This window comes from Notolepis coatsorum (assembly GCF_963971535.1).
Source record: "Notolepis coatsorum genome assembly, chromosome: 5".
Taxonomy (NCBI): Eukaryota; Metazoa; Chordata; class Actinopteri; order Aulopiformes; family Paralepididae; genus Notolepis; species Notolepis coatsorum.
The window spans coordinates 64,684,268-64,709,576 of record NC_140169.1 but is presented as its reverse complement, the minus strand read 5'-3'; the positions used below and the strand labels follow the sequence as shown (position 1 = coordinate 64,709,576).

Sequence of the window (25,309 nt, the reverse complement as noted above, 5' to 3'; positions counted from 1 at the left end):
ATGGCTTGCTGATAACAAACTATCATTACACCTGGGCAAAACAGAGTCCATTCTCTTCGGTTCAAATAACAAACTCAGCAAGACCGACGGCTTCTCAGTTACAGTGGGTGACAATATTGTCACAAGGAAAGATGAAATTACATACCTAGGTTCCATCCTAGAGGCAAATCTTTCCTGTGACAAAATGGCATCCAATGTAATAAAAAAAAGTCAACCAACGAACTTGATTCTTGTACCGGATCTCCTCTCTGGTAAACAAGAATACCCTGAAGACGCTGGCAGGAGCACTCATTCAAGGGTACTACGACTATGCTTGCACCTCATGGTACCAAAGCACCTCAAAAGTGCTAAAAACAAAATTACAAACATCTCAAAACAAACTGGTCAGACTACTGCTTGACCTTACTCCTGGAACCCACATCACCCCTGCCCAATTTAACAACCTAGGATGGCTTAGAGCCTTAGAGTAGACGAGCAACTTGCAATAGGCCTGGTCTACAAGATACACTACGCGACCAATGTACCCATGTACATGTCAAAATACTTCCCAAAGGTCAGTGAATACCACAATCACAACACCAGAGGGAGCTCCACAAATCATGTAAAACCCAGATTCGGCTAAAACAAGGGACTAAACACGTTTCGCAATTATGCCACATCAATGTGGAACGCCCTACCTAAAGCTGTAAAGGAATGTGAATCACTACCCACTTTCAAAACCACTCTCAAAGAACACCTACGAGACTGCAATTTGAAACTGGCCCCTGTAAATGTCCTAACCCAACCCCCTCCAATGTACAGTAAATGACCAAGTATGGTTACGTCAATATTCCAATGTACAGTTTTGCTTGTACAGTTGTACAGTGTCCCCCACCCACCCACCCCTCCTACCCAACCCCCCCCCACCCACCCAACCACCTCCAATGTACAGTACCCCCCACCCCACCTACCAGTACCCAACCTCCTCCAATGTACAGTTTCTACGTCAAATGTACATACTCTCTTTTTTCTAGACTCTTTTTGTATCACAAACAGTACTGTATTTGCAAATCTGGTATGTCATAAATGTATAGATGTAGCAATACTGTCTATCTGTATGTCGTATATGTCATAACTTATGATGAATTGAAAATGGGGGACCCTGATGTAAACGAAACTCTTTCTCTGGTCTGCATCCCCTTAACAATTGTATGTATTGAGCTGTACTGTACTGTACCCATTCTTCAATCTGTTAATAAAGTTTTCAATCAATCAATCTGTGTAGGAGTGTGACAGGGAACACTTGAGAATGTGTTGCTCACGTTTTGTTACAAACAGGAAGCTACTAGCGGTAGACATAGCACTAGAGAATTGGCACTAATATAATAATCTATGAACTACATGAATTCTGAACGAAAATTTGTTGAGTTTGTGTTGTGATACATTTTTCAGTTCCCACATTTACGAGGAGCAGCGAATTGTACCTTTTCGTGTCAAGGGGGCGTGTTTAGATGTGGTGTGGGCGTGGTTTTAGTGCACGCAGAGCGTGACGTTCGATGTCGTGTGGCCTGAATGCGTGAATACCAAACCAAGCCGCATTTCTCGGAGACGCTCTCTGATTGGCCGACGCCTGTTTCTACACTGGTTAAGCTTTTGTTGTCGAAAGTATTCACGCTGTTGGGTGAGCTGAAAGAGGAAATAATTTGCTGTTGGGGTCGTTTGCCTCTACTTAATCAATGTTAGCAGAGACTGTTATTTATTTGATGCCAATGTTAACGTTACATAGGAATTAACAATGTCGTTGGAAAGTTTACCAATTCGAGATTCGTCCATCCATGTGCTACAGCAATATTTGCTTCTTCTGAAGAAATATCCCATTCTTACTAAATCTGTGACAAGGTCAGTGTTCATTCATATGTTTAGCTTGAAAATACATTGCAGGTAGCTGATAATATTAACGTTTAGCTTGTCTGGGTTGAGAGGAGTGGCACAATATTGCAAGAATCCTGTTTTGTAGCTTTTTTTGGCCACAGTACAGTACAGTCAGTACAGCCAAGTCAAATGCAAGAAACTGATACATGTGTGTCAGCTAATTTAGATTGTTCAATGTAACTTATATTCTATTATATTAACATACCATGTATTGATTTTAAGAATGGAAGAGGGAGAGAGAGACAGAGAGAGAGACATAGAGAGGGAAAGAGAGAGAGAGAGAGAGATAGAGAGAGAGAGAGAGAGAGAGAGAGAGAGAGAGAGAGAGAGAGAGAGAGAGAGAGAGAGAGAGAGAGAGAGAGAGAGGGGGGGTGCAGAGAGATACTTTTTATGCTATCAAGATGCTAGTTTGTACACAGAGTCTCATATCAGGCTTTCTAATGTTGAGTGTGTGTGTGTGTGTGTGTATTGATTTTACATGATGTTATATTGATTGAAAAACGTTGTTTGCTAGCTTCAAAGTTGAGCCTGGCCTCTATGTACACAGACCTTTGTTTTGCATGAACCTAGTTTGACCTTCTATCTGATTTTAGCCAATCAGTATCTTCCTTAGGAGCCTCTCCCATGTATCTATAATGACTATTTTTTAGATAGTTCTAATATTTCTGATACTGTCTGTGCTCTATCAGTATTATGCATAATGAAACTTGCCTAACTATCCTGCCATAATACATGTTTATGTCCTTTGCATTTTCAGTGGCATCCTGTCAGCTTTGGGAAATCTGCTATCTCAGATCTTGGAGGTGAGAAAAAGGGCCAAAGATGGAATTCCATTGAAGGAGATTGATGCAGCTGGAGCTACCAGCTATGCTGTTTATGGGTGAGCGACACGTGCTAAACCTAAATAATAACTATATGTCTATATAATATATAGACATATAGTTATTATTTAGGGATATTATCTCCATACCTTCTAAACACTGGATTCACACTACAAGAACGCTGTAGCCCTCCTTCTTGTTCAAGTTAATATCTCCATACCTGTGTGAGTATACCTGCATATAATCCTTCTATATACCTACTATACACCTGCATATAACCCATAACTCTGTGTGATAGCATGTACAATAAGGCTGTATACACCTGCACATAGGCTGGCTCACACTACCCAAATGCAGCACTGAACGGCACAGGAAGTCCTTCATTCCAACAGCCATCAGACTATACAATGCATCACTGTGCCTCACTGCATCACTGAGCACAGAGTGGCAGTTACCATCTTCCTGGACTTAGTTTGAAACAGCACTGTGCAATATTACACCTACTGTAGACCTCAGTATATTTTTACTGTATTTATTTACTGTATATTTTATTCCATTTTATTCTATTTTACTCTACTCTTATCCTAGGCAACTTGATTTGATTCGTTAAGGGCGCTTTCACATATAGTTTTGGTGGACTCGGTGCGGTTCTGGTGGTGAAGTTGCAACATTGTTGCATTCGTCATTTGATAGATACCCCAGTACTTAGACCTCTACACTACCCAGATGCCCCAGTGCTCAGACCTCTACACTAATTGCAATGTGAATGCAGACGAACCAAAATTTCTGAACAATGTCACGCGGTCGAAAAGGGCGCTCGTCTATTGGACACAATGGAGAGTGGAAATCCCTCCCCTTCAGGAAGTGAAATCCGCGAAAACACAAACAGCCGCAAGAAGCGTGATAGTAGAAGAGTGTGGCATTGATCCATCGTTCGATTATAACCCATTACCGCCATCCTCTCGCTAAACAACTTGTACACCTCGTTGTTTTTGTGAGTGCCCACAAGCAGCTGTTTTATTTGGTCTTCTGCCCATATGTCGATCAGGGCTTTCACTTCATCATTCGCCCAAGTCTGTCCACGAGACATGTTTACAGTGTGCTTGTTTTGCAGTGAATGCCGCGCGCCGTGGTGTTTTTTTCTTCCTGATTTGGTGCACAGTTTATCAGGTGACTTCCTATATTTGGTCCGCGTTTGGTCCGATGAAGCGAACCGAGACCTATGTTTTTTGGCGGACCAGAGTTTGCATGTTTGGTCCGCACCAGAGTTCGACTGCGCATTCACACCACCCCAAAAAAGCGGACTATCGAATTCTGGTCCGATAGTCCGGACCAAACAGCTCTGGTGTGAAAGCACCCTTATTGTAATTTGTGACCTGTTCTGTGTAAATGTTTAAATGTTGAGCGATTTGCAGTGTCAAATTTCCCACGGGATAATAAAAGTATTTCTATTCTATTCTATCTATAATCCTTTTGCATATCCTGTACATACTATATCTATGTCTGTACATATGCCTTACCTAGTTATGTTGCAGGCCAGTATGACTACTACCATACTGTTTTTATACCTGCATCACTGTACATATTAATACTACAACTCTGTAGTGTACATACATCTGATTAGCACTACACTCAGTAGTACTCATTTATATATTATATACCCAGCTTAATCACCCGTACATTGTATGTTACTATTGCACTTTACTGTTACATTTGCATCTGGTTGGATGCCAAACTTATTTTCATTGTACTGTACTTGTGCTGTAATGATGACAATACATTGAATCTAATCGAATCTAATCTAAAGCTCCTCAGCACCAAATCACAGGAATTGATGGGGAAACTCCTTGCAGATTAGCTTGTGTAACATGTAAGAAGTGTAACGTGTAGGATTGTTGGTAAACTATCTTTGATAAGTAGTTAGGCTCATAAACAAACAAAAACTGCTGATTGTCTTTGCACAATCTCACACATATCCCATAACAGTTTGTAATACATTTGGTTTGCAAGATATTGGGAGTTCATTAGTTTGAAATTCTCCTGTGATGTCATGTGAGGATGTTACATCCTTGGAGTTGATGATGTTAGTAAAATGTAGGTTATTTTTGGTAGGTTGTTGTATACAGTACTAGTACAGTTAAAGTCCAGACTGGAAAAAAATACATTAGGATGTATTATAGGAGCTGAAAGATGTAGGAGATGTGTAAATGGCTGCTTTTTTATATAGCGCTTTTATCCAAAGCACTTTACAATTTGTTACTCACATTTTACCCATTCACTCACACATTCACTCACACATTCACTCACACATTCACACACCGACGGCGGAGGCAACCATGCAAGGTGCCAACCTGCTCATCGGGAGCCTATAGGGGTTAAGTGTCTTGCTCAAGGACACATCGACACGATGCCCGGGAGGAGCGGGAATCGAACTGGGAACCTCCGGATTGCCAGACGACTGCTCTACCTCCTGAACCACTGTCGTATAATTAAGCATTACATCACGCGCAGGAGTGGTTTGTGAACAATAAACCATGCCTAGGGGTGGTCGTTAGACCCCCCTAGGCATGGTTTATTGTTCACAAATCACGACTGCAAGTGGTGTAAAGCTTTTATACAACTGCCACATTCATCCAACCTTATTGCTATACAATAAACACACATTAATCGAAGATTTATTGAAAAAACCATCCGCCAGAAAAAGTAGTTCCCACAACTACAAAAAAGACAATTTGCCTCCATGTGGAAGCAGCTCGGAAGTGCATCCAACCAACTAACACATCCAACTGTGTATTATTGGAATGATTGAGAGAAGTTGCCTCATGTGGAAGCAGCTCGGAAGTGCATCCAACCAACTAACACATCCAACTGTGTATTATTGGAATGATTGATTGAACATTTTATTACCAGATGCAGAATGGGTACAATACAGTACGGCTCAATACACACAATTGTTAAGGGGCTGCAGACCTACTTTCTATAGAACTTCATTCTTAGATGCTTCTATAGAAAGTAGGTAAAACAAATTAAAAAGTCTTCTTTGCCCTATAGGAAAAAAAAGTTTTCTTCGCCCTATTTTTTATTTATTTTTTTAGCCTAAACTTAACCAGTTGGAAACCAGGCGTACAGTAATAAAATTAGCAATCAACCAATCAATCAATTCAATAGACCATGCTCACTTAAAACAGCGCAGCACTCAGCTGCTCCTCTCTCAGTCTGACTTTCCCTCGCTGTTGCAGACAGGAGTGTGTGTGTGTGTGTGTGTGTGTGTGTGTGTGTGTGTGTGTGTGTGTGTGTGTGTGTGTGTGTGTGTGTGTGTGTGTGTGTGTGTGTGTGTGTGTGTGTGTGTGTGTGTGTGTGTGTGTGAATGTGAATGTGTACGTGTGTGTGTGTGTGTGTGTGTGTGTGTGTGTGGGGGGGGGTGGGTGGAGACTAGAGCCAGCGCTGCAGTCAGAGGGAAGGAAAAAGAAATTGAAAAAAAGAATTGCAAATTAATCAATCAATCAATCCGCGATTTTTCTTTTGTTACACAATGATTCATGACCCATAGATTACACAATCCAACATTGTGTAAGAGACTAAGACATTCGCCGTGACAGAATCGCTTGATATTTAGTCGTTTAGTCGTTATCAACATATCCATTTGTTAAAGATTATTGTCCGCCATCTTGTGATCCGGCGGAGTGATGTGATGTGATTCGGTTGTGGGCGGGTCCTGGGCCAGCAGCGTGGAGTGTTCCCAATACATACGTGTAAATGGACTGTTTCAGCCAATCAGAATCGAGAAATTTGCATGCCGTTGTATAAAGAGCCCTCTAATTCTGATTTACAATTAGACAGCAATGTGGTGTAATGTAAAATTGTGTCAGTCAATACCAGTAACTACATAGTTTATCCCAATATAATGAACTAGCCATGCATTTGTATCTTCATTTGGAAGTGACCACTCCCTGACACGCTACTACTGCTAATTCAAGTTTTTATTCTAACTGGTAGGGATGCACTGATTGCACCTTTTCAATGCAAATACTAGGGACTAAACTGTATTGGCTGATGCCAAGAAATGAAATGATACAATCCAGTCACTTCCTTCCTTGTAATGAACATTACAGATTTAGTCCATTTGTTTGTAGTCACAGGACATAGATTATTGAAAAATAAGCTCTTAACACAATTTTATATGAATAAATGCAGCAAATCAAGTTGCTTTGATTTCTGAGTTACACGTGGCTCTTTGTATCAAATTTTAGCATAGGAGAAATTCTCCCGTCACAGTCGTGTATCAGTGCCTCTACTAGTTGAGAGGGGGCGAAATAAATTGATATTTTAAAACCATGCAATTAGCTGTTGTGCTCTCTTCTGCTTGTTTCAGGTTGTTTGTTACTGGACCAGTGAGCCATTACTTCTACCATCTCATGGAGGTGTTGATGCCTAGCACAGATCCTTACTGTATAGTCTACCGTCTGCTGTTGGATCGTCTCATCTTCGCCCCAGGCTTTCTGCTCATATTCTACTTTGTCATGAACATTCTAGAGGTGGGTTGTCCAGAACACGCATGGCCCTTCTTAGATCAAACAAAGGATGCAAAGAATAAAATTGCCGTAAATGTTTTCATGCATTCTAATCTATTCTCAGGGTAAAGGTTGGCTAGAATTGCAAAGCAAATTGAGAAGTAGTTACTGGACTGCCTTGAAGATGAATTGGAAAGTCTGGACTCCCTTCCAGTTCGTCAATATCAACTTTGTGCCAGTCGAGGTAAGTCCCACTGACACACACCACTGTTCTCCTCAAAGGGTTTCAAAGTAACTGACCGTTGCCTTTTCCTGTCTCTTCTGTTTTTACTTTCAGTTCAGAGTGCTGTTTGCCAACATGGTTGCCATGTTTTGGTATGCTTACCTTGCTTCTGTGAGGAAATGAAAGATGATTTCCTCCCTGATTGATGAATTGCACCACAGCAGCTGGTGTATGGCTGTGAACACCAGAGCACACCAGCGTTTGTACAACCAGACCAGTTAATTTTGTTTGTTGTGCTGCACCATAGCGGTCATACAATAACTACTGTAATTAAGTCCTAACAAATGGTTTAAGTTTAACTCACTCAAATGTAACATTATGTGATCTAACACTGTTGATGTATTGAAAAAGGAAAAGGGGAACGCACTGTTGGAGGTTCTGAGCACAATAAAAACACAATAGTATGAAAGAAAGTTGTCGTACTCGTAACTCAATGCAAAGATAATCTATTAAAGCCAACATTTCTGTTGTGTTGAAACATTGGCTTTAATCAATTATATTTGCATCGAGACTACGATTATGAAAAAACTTTCTTTCAGAATATTGATGATATATTGACCACATTTCAGTGTGATCATAATGAATGAATGTAATATTTTATAGTATGATGTCATTTTTTTTTTTTTTTTTTGCTTTATAAAACAACTTCAACATAAACATGAACGTTTTACTCGGAACAAGTGTGCTTTAGCTAATAAATCAATAGGCAAAACATGTGGAAAAGAACTAAATGCCTAAAATGTTAAATAAAATGGAATGATTGACATTAAGGTCTCAGGGGTGTGTTCTCTCAGCCTCCTCTCAGTCGGAGAGTCAGGAAAATGGTGCTTCCAGCTTTGACGTTGTAGTACTCCAGTGTATTGGCGTCTTCCATCTGCCTGCTCTCGTGAAGCAGCCTCTGTTGGTCCACAGGCACTTTCTCCTTGTTTTCAACCTTGGACTTCAAAGTGCCCGCTGATGAGGGTTTTCAGTGAGCTTACTGTTGTGTCTGGCTGCACCCTCAGGGAGGTACACGCTCCATCAAACATAGTGATTTTTATATCCATACCTGTAAAATGATTAAGAGTAACATTTAAAAATATATATCTACTCAATTCAACAGTCAACAGATCCTCTGTTATGTGCTAGCAGTGAGTACAAGTTTGTTTTATTTGTCACATATAATGTGCATTACAGTGAACTGCTTGATTCTGTATGAGCCCCCTGAGAGTGTGCTTCATACAGTAAACAGAATAAAGCCCAAACACTATACAAAATATACAATATACAACGAAATACAAAATGCTAACTTTTCAAAATGCTATCATAGCAGCCACTGTAGCTGTTTAAGGTGCACTCTCGGTAGAGCCTGTGCTAATTAAGCCATGTGTCGTGGTAATAAATATATACTTTATAAAGTAAAGTATTCCCTCCGTCTGGACAGTCAACACTAATTAATTAGACATCATGTAAATTGGCTTACCTTTTTTGTTTGTTCTTTAGATTTACAAAAGGTGTTTTATATCTCTGAAGAGTAACGTACTGGAAACGACCACAAGTCCTCGCTATGTACTCTGTGAAGCTACAGCTGATCAGTGTTTATATCGAACGTCACGCCGGACGCGTGAATACTTTACCCAAGGCAGTTGTCCTTCCGCGTTCGGTTTGCGCGCCCTGATTGGCCTCTCAGCGCCCAATCGCGTTAACGCTACTATCGCCTAACTACTCGCTCAATATACTACTATCACTCAACTCGCTACCGCCGTGCATCAGCTTTCAGTTCCACAGCCCAAGTCCTCGCCCATTTCCTCGTATTGTTTTCATCTCTCTATATTAACGTAACACGCTATTCATATCAATCGACATCACATCAATATAAATAACGTATTGTTTTCATCTCTCTATATTAACGTAACGCGCTATTCATATCAATCGGCATCACATCAATATAAATAACGTATTGTTTTCATCTCTCTATATTAACGTAACGCGCTATTCACATCAATCGGCATCACATCAGTAGCGAGTTGAGTGATAGTGAGTTGAGTGACAGTTAGTTTTAGTATATGATGCACAGCGGTAGCGAGTTGAGTGATAGTGAGTTGAATGATAGTTAGTTTTAGTATATGATGCACGGCGGAGATGAAAACAATACGAGGAAATGGGCGAGGACTTGGGCTGTGGAACTGAAAGCTGATGCACGGCGGTAGCGAGTTGAGTGATAGTAGTATATTGAGCGAGTAGTGCGGCGATAGTAGGGCTAACGCGATTGGGCGCTGAGAGGCCAATCAGGGCGCGCAAACCGAACGCGGAAGGACAACTGCCTTGGGTAAATTATTCACGCCACCCGAGCAGCTAGACCGAATTACCCAAAACAAGAAAGCCGCTCAGGAGAGACTCTCCAGTCGAGCACCAGACGGGTTTGGTGAAAGCTGGAGAAGGGGACTGTCCACTGAGTTTGGAAAGCCTTATTTTGAACAGGCAAGAAATAGAACCATCACATTGTACATTCATTGTTAGTCTTAAAAAGAACAAAAAAAAACTTAAACTGCTTCTTCTCTGTGTCACAGTTGGTATCCTTTGTTTCTGAAGAAAGGAAACGCCAAACTGTCTACCCACCTGCTGAACATGTGTTCACCTGGACACAGATGTGTGACATCCAAGATGTAAGTTGAACAATGCTATCCTAGCGCGCAGTGGTGGAAGAAGTACACCTTTACTTAAAGGATAACTTCTGTATTTTTAAACCTGGACCCTATTTTTCTGTTTGTGTGTGGTCTAAATGTGTGTGGTCTAAATGTAAAAGTAATGTAATAAAAAAAAAGTCAGCCAACGAACAAGATTCTTGTACCGGATCTCTTCTCTGGTATCTCTTCTCTGGAACAAGAATACCCTGAAGACTCTAACAGGAGCACTCATTCAAGGATACTACGACTATGCTTGCACCTCATGGTACCAAGAATAAGGATAAGTCAAGATAAGAACTGGTTTGTGACGTCCGTACTCAACACAGCCAAGGACGGGACAGAATCAAACTGTCTGAAGATAAGATGGATGGCAGCCCCCCCCCCCCCCCCCCCCCGATCCTCACCCAATCCTCCCTACCACGTGTACACCTGGCGATGTGCACGGACTGGAGGGGAGGGACCTTTGACTGTCTCATTCGCCCAAGTCCTAAGCCAATACCCTATCCTTAAGCAGCAACTGTAGCTTAACCCCCCCCCCACCCCCCACTCTCCGCCCTCCCTCCCAACACCCAAACCCCCACCCCTGAGGGTGCTTCCTGAAACACACGGACTCTCGGCTAGAGAAACATTGTAACAACAAATGTGCTTTGTTTGTATAAATTTAGGGTTGTGCCATTATTACTAAGCAAATGTAATAATTGTGATTAATTTCCTGTAATGAGTTGTATGTGTCTGTTTCTAGCATCCTTGACATCCAAGGACAACGATGTAAATAAGTCACTGCGCCTTTTTCGTTCCTATCCTTGACAAAAATGTATTATAGAGTAATAATCTGTATATATTTTGTGTCTAAATAAAAACCTTCACCTTCACCTTCACCAAAGCACCTCAAAGGCGCTAAAAACAAGATTACAAACATCACAAAACAAACTGGTCAGACTACTGCTTGACCTTACTCCTAAAACCCACCTCACCCCTGCCCACTTTGACAACCTAGGATGGCTTAGAGTAGATGACAGAGTACAGCAACTTGCAATGGGCCTGGTCTACAAGATACACTACACCACCTAGATACCCATGTACATGTTGAAATACTTCCCAAAGGTTTCAAGTTTCAAGTTTCTTTAATAGTTGTCATACAGAAGTACAGAATACTTTCATACAAAATGCTTCTTACTGTTACGCTCCAGAGACTGTGCTAGACAAGATAGTATCAAATAACATAGTATAGCATGTAATTTAGAAGAAGAAAATGAGGTCACAGTGTTCGGTATAGACATATGTACAATGTTCTGAGTTACCATATAATATACAATACTATGCAGTGTACTAATGTACAGTACTATATAGTGCAAAGCAGAAATGGGATGAGGTACAGTTTAGGTACAATTTACAGTAAGGTGTACGAGTTGTAGTGCAATCCTTCATCAATAAATATAAAGTGTGGGGAGTGGGTGCTACAGTGTGTTTGTTTAAAGTGGGTGTGTGCTATAAAGTGTGTGGAGTGGGTGCTACAGTGTGTCTGTTTAAAGTGAGTGTGTGCGTGTGGATGTGTGTGCTATGTGCGTTTGGTGGTTGTTGTTGTGTAGTGTTCATTGTTCGTTTAGCAGTCTGATGGCCTGGGGATAGAAGCTTCTTCTGACTCTTTCTGTGCTCGCCTTGAGACTCCGGTATCGCTTGCCTGACCGCAGCAGTTCAAAGAGGCAGTTGTTCGGGTGACTGGAGTCTTTAATGATTCTCTTAGCCTTGCCCTTGCAACGCTTGTTGTAAATGTTCTGGAGGGTGGGGAGCCCCCCTCCAATTGTGCGTTCGGCTGAACGTGTCACTCTTTGTAGTCTGCTTCGGTCTTGTGCAGTGCTATTCCCAAACCAGGAGGTGATGTTGCCAGTCAAGATGCTCTCTATTGTACATGAGTAGAAGTTCTTAAGGATCTTCTGACTGACTTGGAACTTCCTTAGGCGCCTGAGGAAGTAGAGGCGTTGTCGTGCCTTCTTCACAACACTGTCAATGTGTGTGGTCCATGTCAAGTCCTCGGATATGTAGGCTCCGAGGTCAGTGTCAGTGAATCAGTGAATACCACGACCACAACACCAGAGGGAGTTCCACAAATCATGTTCAACACAGATTCGGCTCAAACAAGGGACTAAACACGTTTTGCAATTATGCCACAACAATGTGGAACGCCCTACCCACAGCCGTAAAATTATGTGAATCCCTACGCACCTTCAAAACCACTCTCAAAGAGCACCTACGGGAGGCTGCAATTCTGGCCCCGGTAAATGTCCAAACCCCCACCCACCCACCCAACCCCCTCAAATGTACAGTTTCAGATTCAGATTACTTTATATATTCTTATTCATTTATATATTTAATTTATACATGACTATTCTATTTTTCATTTTTCTGATTTAACTGATGGTCTTGTCATTGTCGTTATTATTATTATTATTATTATTACTGTTATTGTCCTGTGATGTCTTGTTTATTAGTATTGTTACTGTATTGTGTTGTCTTGTTTCATGTTGAAAAGGGAAAATAAAGAAAAATTGTAAAAAAATTAATTGTGTGTATTGAGCCGTACTGTATTGTACCCATTCTGCAATCTGTTAATAAAGTTTTCAATCAATCAATCAAAGAATATATATTTTGTAATTGTTCCTGTATTGAGAGAGACAAATGAGGTGCAAACATGCACATTGACCTCTAAAGGTTAAGTTAAAGTGGTTATGCCGGCTCTGATTACGTCCTCTTGACGTTGGCAGTCCTCAAATTTGAAAGTACATAATCCTTGCCATGTTTTCTATGCAAAAACATTTTCTTCAGAGGAACTAGTATAGTGGAGTACAATATTTCCTTTGAAATGTAGTGGATTAAAGTTCCCTAAAAGGAAAATACTCAATAAAGTGCATAACTCGAAATTTTACTTTTTACAGTTACCTGTTACCTATCTATCCACTTCGTGCTTAGTGGCACATAAGGCCTTCACAGAGCGTTTCCACTTCTCCCGGTCAGCTGCCGTTGTTCTTGCTTCAGGCCATGAGCTCCACCCTGCCTCTTTTCTTTCTTTCTCTACTGTGCGTCTCCAGGTAGTCTTTGGTCTTCCTTTTCTTCTTTTCCCTTCTGGTGCCCAAGTCATTGATATGTTGCAGTCGTTGTTGTGGTCTTGCCTCAGTATGTGTCCTATCATCTTCCATCTTTGCCACTTCACTTCCTTGGTCAACGGCTTCATGTCGGCTCTTTCTAGTAGCTCTACTGTGCTGATGCGGTCTTGCCACTGGATTCTGAGGATTCTTCTGAGGCATCTGTTATGGAACACGTCGACTGATTTGTTGTCTCCCTTGTTCATCTTCCATGTTTCACATCCATACAGTAGCACTGGCACAACCAGTGTTTTGTACAATCTCAGCTTTGTTCTTCTTGAGATGCTGTTGGAGTACCAGATCTTTTTGAGTTTGATGAATGCACCTCTTGCTTTGGAGAGTCTGTTCTTTAGGTCTTTCATACCTCCTCCTTCTTTACAGACGGTGGCTCCCAAGTATGTGAATTGGTCTACATCCTCAATCTCTTGGTCGTTGATGTTGATTTTGTCATGGTTTCTTGCATTAATTCTCATGGTTTTTGTCTTTCCGGTGTTAATCTTGAGTCCCACTCGTCTGGCTTCTCTCTCCATTCTTGTCGTTTTTTCCTGGATTTGGTGTTTGGTAGAGGAGAATAATGCTACATCATCTGCAAAATCCAGATCGTCGAGTTTTGATGTCAACTTTTTACAGTACTTGAGAGTAAAAATACTTAATTACTTTCCACCACTGCAAGAGGGTCGGGCACCCTAAACCTTTCAGGGGGTATAACATTACACCATACAAATAACAAACGCAAAGGTACCGCCAGCATGGCATTTAGCAATTGCTGTATTTTCAAATTCAACATACATAGGAAGCGGCAAAATAGCCTAATAATTTATTGAGGGTAGGTCAGAGTGCAGGCTCACCCACTATGCACACACACCTGGAGCAGTTTTCTGGTTCAGTGCCTGAAAAGCATAATTTGGATTTTTGGAAATTTAAAGGAACATGGCGACATTTTGGGAAATTAGCTTACCGTCTTCTCAAGAGAGAGACAAAAAGATAGATACCAGTTTCCTCTCTGTGCCTCTCAATGAATGGAAGCGGACATGTATGGGTAGCCTATGCATTGTCCAACTAACACCTCTCCCGAAGGCTAACCGGTCATGTCCGCTTCCATCCATTGTGCTAAGCTAGGCTAACATGGAGCCAGATAGCGGCCTACTGAACGCACAGAGAGGAAACTGGTATCTATCTTCTTGTCTCTCTCTGGAGAAGACGATAAGCTAATTTCCCAAAATGTCGCCATGTTCCTTTAAATTGTGTGAAATACTTGCCAGTAGTGTTGTGGATCCAAAGCTGTATAAGCGAACCGCAAAGCTTTAGACGGGCAGCAAACTCTAGCGCGTAGGAATACATTGTTCTTTTCAAGAAACAAAATAGTGCCAAGTGGAGGACCGTGATTTTGTGTTAGAAATGGGAAACCCGTTTCATACAACTTCAAAGTCCAAAAATCCAAACTATTGTTTTAACCCTTGTGTACCCCTGGTCCCTTTTTCTACTTTTTTGAAATATTTTGAGTGTGTGTGTGAGCACAGCGGTGTCTGTGTTTATTATTATTTCATGAAATTGGGTAAATATCTTAATTTTACATATATGTTCATTGTCTTAAAAGCTTATAACATGAAACACTCTAGAAAAATAGTTACAGTATTTACTGCCTTGTTTACCCCTGGTCCCTTTTTCTACTCTCTGTCCGCTCCAATGTTAAAACGGCATTTTTAACCATTTTTAAATATGCTCTTATTCGTTCAATTCTCGATATATCTACCAAACCTTTGCATATTCCACGAGCTAAGGACCCTGTCTAGGTCAGGATGTGCTGTTACCGATGTAAAACGCATGGTGGCGTAATCGCTCCACAGATAACTTTGCCACAATTCAAGGGAGGTGAGATATGCTGTACCGGGCTAACGCCGGAGACATCGTTTGGGGTGGTGGGGGGGGGGGCGAGTGGATTTTCTGAGACAGAACCAGAGACGAACCGGACCGCGCAGTCGACAGCGCGCCACACGCCGAAACACAAGCCCCCCAAAGCCGGCGCGCGCCAACGAGGAAGTGTCCTGCACGGAGCAGGTCTGGTTCTCTTCCCAACAGCGAGGCGAGTCCAATATTTCTGCCGCAGAACAACTTGGAACCGCCCGCACCAGATTTTGGTAAGTTAAGCGCTTAGTAACGTTTCGCCTCAAAGCCGTTTCTGGCCGAACTAGTCATCGAATCTTTAATATTTTTTTTGATTCGTATTCAGAGGTATTTCGTCGAGATATTTCTAAATGTAATTTATCAAAAAAAAATATGAGCACACGTTTGCGCTCATACTTCCTGCAACAAAGAGTGACGTCACGCGGACTGTACCATTTGAAAGGGGTTTACCCTAAGATAAGACGTCAACACTTGTAAGCTATAATACTATTGCAATGACTGCTTCTTTCAATTCTACACAATTAAGCATGGATGAAATTGAAGAACTATTTTTATGATGGAAGTGGGGGGGGGGGGGGAGATTAAAATAAATGAGGGTAGGAGCTCCGGGCACCACACCATTTATGAAAACGTTAGTATTCTTTAGTTTTTATTTCTCTACTGTTTTCTTTCTCTGGCCTACTAAAAGTGAAGCCAACACAATGTTGTGGGTCTGGGAACCACAACAAGGGTGGATAATTGTATGTTATTGTCTTTTTCTTTATTGTTTGTTATTTTCTTTTCTAAATATCTCAATGCATACAGTGACAATATATGCTTTAGAACAACTTGACATACTCATAAGTAATACTAATAAGATTTTGCAACCATTATGTCGGATTTGATAATAAACTCATGGAATGTCAAAGGCTTGGGTAATCCCACTATAAGAGCAAAAAAAGTATCTGTTCTAAAAGATAAGATGGTACATATAGCCTTCCTGCAAGAAACATTCTTATCAGAAATTGAACATTTAAAGCTACAAAAGGATTGGGTGGGACAAGTGTATTTTTCTTCATACAAAAGTCACAGTAGGGGAACTGCTATTCTAATCAATAGAAACACGCCATTTAAATTAGAGAAGAAAATCACTGACCCAAATGGGCGATATGTTTTGATTTCAGGTTCTATTAATGGAATATCTACCACTTTCCTTAATATCTACGCTCCTAACACAGATGACCCTGCATTCATGTCAGATATGGTATTGCTTTTCAACGAAAACTGCAAAGGATTTGGGGTCATAGGCGGAGACTTTAACTGTGCACTGAATCAGAAGATGGACAAGACCACACAGTCTAAAAGTAACAAACCAAAGTCCATAAAAGTACTCAAAGGTTTATGCAAAGAAAGTGGCCTAGTTGATGTGTGGCGGGAACTAAATCCAAAGGTTAAAGACTACACTTACTATTCAAACGCCAATGTCTCATATTCTAGGATTGATTACTTTTTGATCTACTCAAGACATCTTCACATGGTAAAAAACTGTTGTATCAATCCAATCACACTATCAGACCATGCGAGAATTGACCTGACCGTTCGTCTGGATGGAGAGAAGTTCACTCGTAGGCAATGGAGATTCAATACCTCATTGCTGAGGGATGAAACATTTAGATCAAAAATGAAGGTATGGATTAAAAATTACATAGATGAAAACAATGATCCTAGCATGGACCCAAACATAATCTGGGAAGCTGCAAAAGCCACTTTAAGAGGACATATTATCTCATACACATCATTTAGTAAAAGGGAAGAAATCGCACACACAAAAGAACTAGAAAAAGAAATTGAAAGATGCGAAGCCCTCCATAAAGTTGCAGCAACAGAAGACAACTGGAAACATTTAGTAACTGCCAGAGCCAAATTAAATATCAAGACTACAAATATAATTATGCAACAAATGAATCAGGTTAGACAAAAACACTATGAATTTGGCAACAAACCCAGTAAACTATTAGCCCATCAACTAAAAAAAGAACAAGCCGAAAGGACTATAAAAGCAATTTGGTTCAAAGGCAACATCACACATCATCCAAAAGAAATCAATCAGGCATTCCAGGAGTATTACAATATACTATACAAATCTCAAAGTAATTACACACAGGAGGAACTGGATAGATTATTAGAAGGTATCAAAATGCCAAAGCTCTCAGAATCAGATCAAGAGAGTCTTAATGCACCCTTTACCGAACAAGAAATACTAGCAACAATTAATTCAATGCCTATAGACAAAAGTCCAGGACCAGATGGCTTCCCGGCACAGCTATATAAGGAGTACTGGAATGACTTGAAACCCATTTTTATGGGAATGATTAACAACTTTGGACGCAACAAGGCACTTCCTCAAACAATGAGCTTGGCAAACATCACAGTACTGCATAAAAGTGGTAAGGATCCATTAGACTGTTCATCATACAGACCTATAAGTCTTTTAGATCATGATTATAAGACTATCACCAAAGCATTAGCGAAAAGACTTGAAACCATCACGCCGAAATTGGTAAACCCAGATCAGGCTGGATTTGTTAAGGGAAGATATGCTACCGATAACATCAGAAGGTTATTAAATATAACCAATCATTTGAATCTAAAACAGAGGCCCTCTCTACTCCTATCTCTGGATGCAGAGAAGGCTTTTGACAGAGTCGAGTGGAACTTTCTTTTTAACGTGTTGCAAAAACTTAATATAGGGTCACATTTTATCCAGTGGATTAAAGCAATTTATCAAACTCCAAAAGCAGCAGTTATTACTAATGGCAATACATCTGATCCGTTTCTCTTAATGAGAGGAACAAGACAGGGGTGCCCAATGTCAAGCTCATTATTCGCAATAATAATAGAAATTTTGGCTGCATCTGTACGAGACAACATTAACATAAAAGGAGTGTATATCGATAAGGTTGAACACAAAATATCTTTATATGCTGACGACATTGTTCTATACATTGAGCAACCAGAAAACTCCTTATTACATCTGTATAACACAATCGAACAATTTGGAAAGTACTCAGGATACAAGATAAATTATAATAAATCTAATGCATGTCTCCTACATATGAAACCAACAAAAGAAATGCAGAAATCCTACCCATTTCGATGGTCACCAGGAGGCTTCAAATACTTGGGAGTACACTTTACACCGCAATTAAATGATTTATTTGAAAAAAATTACACTCCTCTTACAATTGAAATTAACACAGATCTAGGTAGATGGGACAAACTACCCCTATCCCTTCTAGGAAGGATAAACGTCATCAGGATGAATATCCTTCCGAGATTGAACTTTCTCTTTCAAAATGTACCCTGCTACCTATCTATAACATATTTTAACATATTGAATAAACGTATCTCAAAATTTATTTGGTCCAATAAAAAACCAAGGATTAAATTACTGACTCTTATGAAACCTGAGTTCATGGGTGGTCTAGGTCTTCCCAATCTCCAACACTACTACTGGTCAGCCCAACTTCGAACTATAGTATCATGGTCATTGGGAGGACCAGACTCACACTGGATACAGATAGAAGCGGGACTGGTTGATCCTTTACCTCTAAACTCTCTTTTTTTTATAAAGAATTTTGACAAAATAGAAAATATAAAGCAATATTTCACGGTTGTGAATACCCTATCTGCATGGAAAGATTGCTCGAAAAAGTTTGGCATAACTAAATGCATCTCTGTTTATTCACCTATTCATCAAAACCCTGACCTAAAGAAATATTTTCATTCAACTGATATACCGTACTTTTCGCACTATAAGCCGCACCTGACTATAAGCCGCAGCAGCTAAATTGAATGATGTGTACATATATAAGCCGCACTGGACTATAAGCCGCAGGTGTTTTAATGTTTAATTACCATATGTAATTAACATTGGGACACAATACTGTCGGACAAATAACAAGCATTAACTCATTTACAAGTTGTATTAAGTTTAGCAAATAAGGGAACAGATAAATAACATTTCAATGCAGTCAAAAAAGCAATATTTAGATGTTTACACTTTCGAGTTTGGTCACGTCGAGTCACATATAAGCCGCACCGTTATATAAGCCGCAGGGTCGAAAAATGGGGGGAAAAGCCGCGGCTTATAGTCCGAAAAGTACGGTAAACAAGTGGAGACACTTGGGGGTAACTCAACTTAAAGACCTTTTTCATAAAAACTGGAAATTAAAAGCATTTTCAGGAACTAAGAGAAGAATACAACATTCCTAACTCAGACTTCTTAAAATATATGCAAATTCAAAGCACTTTAAGTTCACTTACTAAAGAAAACAAGTTAAGCTTTGAAATGACAGAATTGGAAGAAAAACGAACTACCTCATCCACAATTAAAGGTAAAATCAGTGAACTATATGAAATTCTAACTAATGAATGCCAAACAGTCTTCCCAGCTCTATTAAGATGCTGGGAGACGGACCTGGCAACGAAATTTGAAGAAAACAATTGGCAAGATATCTGTGATCGAACTTTCTTTCCCTTTACAAGCAATAAGATCAAAGAAAGTAATTTCAAATGTATTCATAAATACTCCTGTAAAAATGCACAAAATTTCGAAAGAAAACTCACCAAATTGCCCAAGATGTCAAATTAAAGAAGGAACATTTCTGCATACTGTATGTTCTGGCAATGTAGCAAATTGAAGCATTTCTGGAACAAGATCCACGTATTTACTAAATCTGTCATGGAGTTGGAATTTGAGTTATCACCATGTGTCTATCTATTAAATAATATAACAAACTGCCACTTAGACCAAAAGAAATGCAGACTGTTGGCATACATAACATATTTTGCAAAGAAATGTATACTTCTTCTATGGAAAAATGAAATCGCACCAACATTCAATATGTTCATAGAACAAATATCTCAGTTTCTTCCCTTAGAAAAGATAACGCTTGAAAACCACAACCAGGGTCACTTATTTCAAGAACTTTGGAATCCACTCTATACTCAACTGGAAACTCATAATGTAGTCCTATAAATGTGTCATATCTAATATAACAGACGTGGAGTTTTAGCAGATTAGATTAGCTGATCTGTTGAGGCTCAATGTACAGTGTTGTTTATCAATGTACAGTGTTGTTTGTACAGTTGTACAGTGTCCCCCACCCACCCCTCCTACCCAACCCCCCCCCCCACTCCTACCCAACCCCCCCCCCACTCCTACCCCACCCCCCCCCCCCCCCCCCCACCCACCTCCAATGTACAGTCCCCCCCCACCCCCACCTACCCAATCCAATGTACAGTTTCTACGCCTAATGTATATACTCTTTTCTTTCTGGACTCTTTTTGTATCACAAACAGTACTGTAATTGCAAATCTGGTATGTCATAAATGTATAGATGTAGCAGTACTGTCTATCTGTATGTCATGTATGTCATATATGTTACGATGAATTGAAAATGGGGGACCCTGATGTAAACAAGACGAAAGTCTTTCTCTGGTCTGCATCCCCTTAACAATTGTATGTATTGAGCTGTACTGTACTGTACCCATTCTGCAATCTGTTAATAAAGTTTTCATTCATTCATTCATTCATTCATTCATTCATTCATTCATTCATTCATTTCATTCATTCATTCATTCATTCATTCATTCATTCATTCATTCATTCATTCATTCATTAATTAATTCATTCATTCATTCATTCATTCATTCATTCATTCATTCTTTGTCTGCGTATAAGTGCCTGGTTGCCTGCACATGGCTGTCAAACCCTGCCCCCACAGGGTCGGGTCTGGGAAAGGGAGCTGAACACGCAGCGGCCCGGACGCGTGAATATTAAAGGCAACCAACTTGTGTTCAGCTTTTCGTTCAGCGTTTCTCTGATTGGCCACACGGCCAATCAATCAATCCACTAGTACACGCCCTTGCGGCGCGGCAGAAGCGCTGGTCGAACCAGCAGTGTTCTGTTGTGTGACTGTACTACAGGTAGTCTACAGCGGTGTTCTGTTGTGTGACTGTACTAAACTCTTCCACCACATGACCGACATTTGACATACAGTACACCTCCTATCTATGTTGGGATTATGTTTGGTCATGACAAAACAATAAAAATCGCTACTGTTAGTAATGCTGCCACCACCCACTTCAATGACAGAGCTCTCATATTTGCGAATGCATAAACTATATCTTAAATTATGGCGATGTGTCTAATATGGCTGTCGCGAAGTCATTGATAAGCGACAGCCATATTAGACACATAGCCATAATTTAAGATATAGTTTATGCATTCGCAAAATATGAGAGCGCGCCGCTGTCATTGACGGGCTTCCTACAACAGAGCACCGCCGCTGCTGAAGCTGTATCAAGCCGGCGGCGGCGCACGAAAGCCGGGTATAAACCACCGCGTCGCCCCGCTGGCGCTTCAGGCTCAGCAGCCTCCACGGGCGAAATAACATATAACGTTACAGTTCCACACTGATGTACAGTGAGTGTCTAATATGGCTGTCGCGAAGTCATGCCTCTCCCTCTGACAATATCATAATGATGTGTTTTCTATATTATATCCACAATCATTCATCTAAAAAATTGTATGGGCTTTGATTAAACATGTAACCTACACCTACTGTAACTTACTGTACCTCTGCTTCCTACAGCACAGCAGGTAATGGCGTTAATCAATGGAACGCGAAACATAATAACATTACGCTTTCTAGTTCAGCGCATTTCATAACTGTATGGGCTTTGTTTATACACGAGTGAATCTGGTAGTTGGTTGTTAAAAACGCGAAACATAATAACCACGCTGCCGCTCGCGCGCGCTCCTTGGATTTCATTTGGGACGTGGGACGACTGCGCTTGCCTGCGCATGGGGGCGGGGGGGCGCGGCCAATCAGAGAAAAGCCGAACACAAGTTGGTTGCCTTTAATATTCACGCCCGGACCCTTCTCTGTCGGAGTGGCCATCGATAAGCGGGTGTGAGCAACTGGGTGCTATAAAATGTCACTGTTTACAATACCAACATTTGCACTTTTATTCCTTATTACTTATTTACTTATGATTTACCTACTGTCCCTTTATTTTATTTTATTTTACTTTATTTTTATTATTATTATTATTATTTTTTGTTTTTGTTGTCTAATTGTTTATTTGTGTGTATGTGTGCCTGTATGTGGGCAAGTGTATGTGTGTACGTGTGTGTGTGTGTGTGTATGCCTGTATGCGCGTGTGTGCGCGTGTACGTGTGTGTATGTCCCAGTGTGTGTGAGTGTGAGTGAGAGATGGGAGAATGGATTGAGTGGGGAGCACAAGGAAAATTGTTAAAAATTGTTCATGAGAGTGACACTGAACATTCTGTAGATCTGTCGATTGAATGTGAAACCTCATGAAAAATAAAAAGATTTAAAAAAAAAAAAATGAGAAATATGGTAAAAAACAACATTCATCTGTTTTTTTCGATGAGAAAAAACGTTGTAACGTTTCGCCTCAACGCCGTTTCTGGCCGAACTAGTCATCGAATCTTTAATATTTTTTTGATTCGTATTCAAAGGTATTTCGTCGAGATATTTCTAAATGTAATTTATCAAAAAGAAATATGAGAAATATGGTAAAAAACAACATTCATCCGTTTTTTTCGATGAGAAAAAACGTTGTAACGTTTCGCCTCAACGCCGTTTCTGGCCGAACTAGTCATCGAATCTTTAATATATTTTTTTATTCGTATTCAGAGGTATTTTGTCGAGATACTTCTAAATGTAATTTATCAAAAAGAAATATGAGAAATATGGTAAAAAACAACATTTATCCGTTTTTTCGATGAAAAAACACGTTGTATCAAACAAACACAGGTTTGAGTGGTTATAATTCATAAATATGAGTAATCTGTTGAGAGATATATTGAGATTATGCTATTACTGTTAATCATGGGTAGATTTTTTTTTTTTAAATAGTAAACAGTTAAAATGATATGGCTTTAAACATGATGTATCATTTCATCTCTTAAGCCCAGTGAGCTCCACCATTGCTAGGGATGCACAAGGTTAATCAAGGGCACTATGGCAGACATGGTTGGCACCATATAGATGCAATACTGCTCTATTTTACGTAGGAAGGAGAGAATGCTATTTTCCTGCCAAAATGTACCTAGCCTGTCTGGGTTCAATCTCACAACCTTACATTTACAAGCTAGCTTCTCAAAACTTTAGGCTACTGCCACGCCCGACTCTAAAGATCACTTTATGGGTGTAACTTTTAATCATCTTCCATCAATTCAACAAATAAATTGTGTCCCTGTTCACTCACCCTCTGTCTGTCAAAGCTATAAGGAGCAGTTGGGTTGAGCAAGTAACCTGTAGGCTTCAAAATAGTAATTATAAGGTCAGTTGGGTTGGGTTGTCATTGCCATAGATTCACTGATGAGAACTGTCTTTTTCTCTAACCCCAGGTCAAAGTGGTGATTCTCGGCCAGGATCCATATCATGGTCCCAACCAGGCTCATGGATTGTGCTTTAGCGTGCAAAGACCGGTTCCACCTCCTCCCAGGTACACCATGTCACCCTGAGTACTGATCACACAAGCTACATGTCACCCTGAGTACTGATCACACAAGCTACATGTCACCCTGAGTACTGATCACACAAGCTACATGTCACCCTGAGTACTGATCACACAAGCTACATGTCACCCTGAGTACTGATCACACAAGCTACATGTCACCCTGAGTACTGATCACACAAGCTACATGTCACCCTGAGTACTGATCACACAAGCTACATGTCACCCTGAGTACTGATCACACAAGCTACATGTCACCTTGAGTACTGATCACACAAGCTACATGTCACCCTGAGTACTGATCACACAAGCTACATGTCACCCTGAGTACTGATCACACAAGCTACATGTCACCCTGAGTACTGATCACACAAGCTACATGTCACCCTGAGTACTGATCACACAAGCTACATGTCACCCCGAGTACTGACTTGCTCTGTTTCTTTCCTCTCTTAAAAACAAGAATGCCTAAAGCCACATCCACGTTGATTGCATAAATACGTTGCTCTCCGACAGAAATTAATTAATTTAGAATGAGAGAATCTGTTACCGGTTTTCTTTTGAATGATGCATGTTATATAGATTGGCCAGTTTGAATAAACAATGTTGTTCTGTATATTCATGTCTTTTCATGTATTGAATGAACCCTTACACCGTTTCTTCGTTCTCAGTTTAGTGAACATGTAGAAAGAACTGGCCTCTGACATTGAAGGCTTTGAGCACCCTGGACATGGAGATCTGACTGGATGGGCTAAGCAAGGTACCGCAGTTGGGTTGAGCAAGTATGACCGCTGGTGTCCGGAGAGGTGTGTTGCCTTCTATCATCATAATGATCTAGTTAGATTTGGTTTACTTTTAATTCATGTTACTTATCCTGGTTTCCTTCAGGAGAGACTCTGCGTTGTGTTGTGTTGTTGAAGTAAAGTCACTTGAATGAAATCTTCCCTTGAGATAATATATGTATATATGGCTCCCAGTATTCTCTTTATAACACAGGTTTATAGGCATAAACAGCAAAATTGTTACAATTCGGTTGCTCTCGGTTGTTCTCTCTGTGTGAGCTGAATACCGAAGAAGAAAACGCCTTCTCTCCTCCAAGGTGAAATACCAAAGAAGACGCCAAGACTTTCTCTCCCTGGCATAATATGACCATTTGTTATCACCCGCTCCATACTTATCTCCCTTTCTGGCGGCTTTTAAGCTTAGCAGTGTGGCTACATAAGTAGAGCTCCGGACTCATGATCAGAAGATCACCGGTTCGAACCCTGGTCAAGGCTGTTGTCGGAAAGTGGTGTTGTTGTCCAGAAGGGAGCACTGTGTCCTCTGGACTAGTCAGTAACAATTCCCCTGTTACGGTGACAGGGACACCGTACAGCTGCGAGTGCTGTCTTTCGGATGAGACGCTAAACCGAGGTCCTGACTGAATTCGGTCATTAAAGAACCCAGGACGCCTATCGCAAAGAGTAGGTGGTTCCCCCGAAATTCCTGGCCAAATTCCCAGGTCTCTGACATCAAGGCCACCTAATCATCCCGCCCC

At 40.6% G+C, this 25,309-nt stretch overlaps 2 protein-coding genes across 2 annotated transcripts; both read left to right on the top strand.

The window, feature by feature from the left end:
* Positions 1 to 1,774: 1,774 nt before the first annotated feature.
* Positions 1,775 to 7,649, top strand: LOC311229213 (peroxisomal membrane protein 2-like; the record flags this gene model as incomplete). The annotated part of the gene is made up of 5 exons (XM_084315285.1): positions 1,775 to 1,878; positions 2,669 to 2,791; positions 7,105 to 7,267; positions 7,368 to 7,487; positions 7,581 to 7,649. The coding sequence occupies 5 exons, from the start codon at positions 1,775 to 1,777 to the stop codon at positions 7,647 to 7,649; spliced, it is 579 nt and encodes a 192-aa protein (XP_084171411.1).
* An 834-nt stretch (positions 7,650 to 8,483) lies between these two features.
* On the top strand, positions 8,484 to 24,776 carry LOC311228226 (uracil-DNA glycosylase-like; the record flags this gene model as incomplete). Its single annotated transcript, XM_084314135.1, is given in 7 exon segments — positions 8,484 to 8,534; positions 9,861 to 9,986; positions 10,076 to 10,171; positions 23,663 to 23,760; positions 24,444 to 24,456; positions 24,460 to 24,532; positions 24,769 to 24,776. Coding segments are annotated over 7 exon segments (465 nt in total).
* Positions 24,777 to 25,309: the final 533 nt, after the last annotated feature.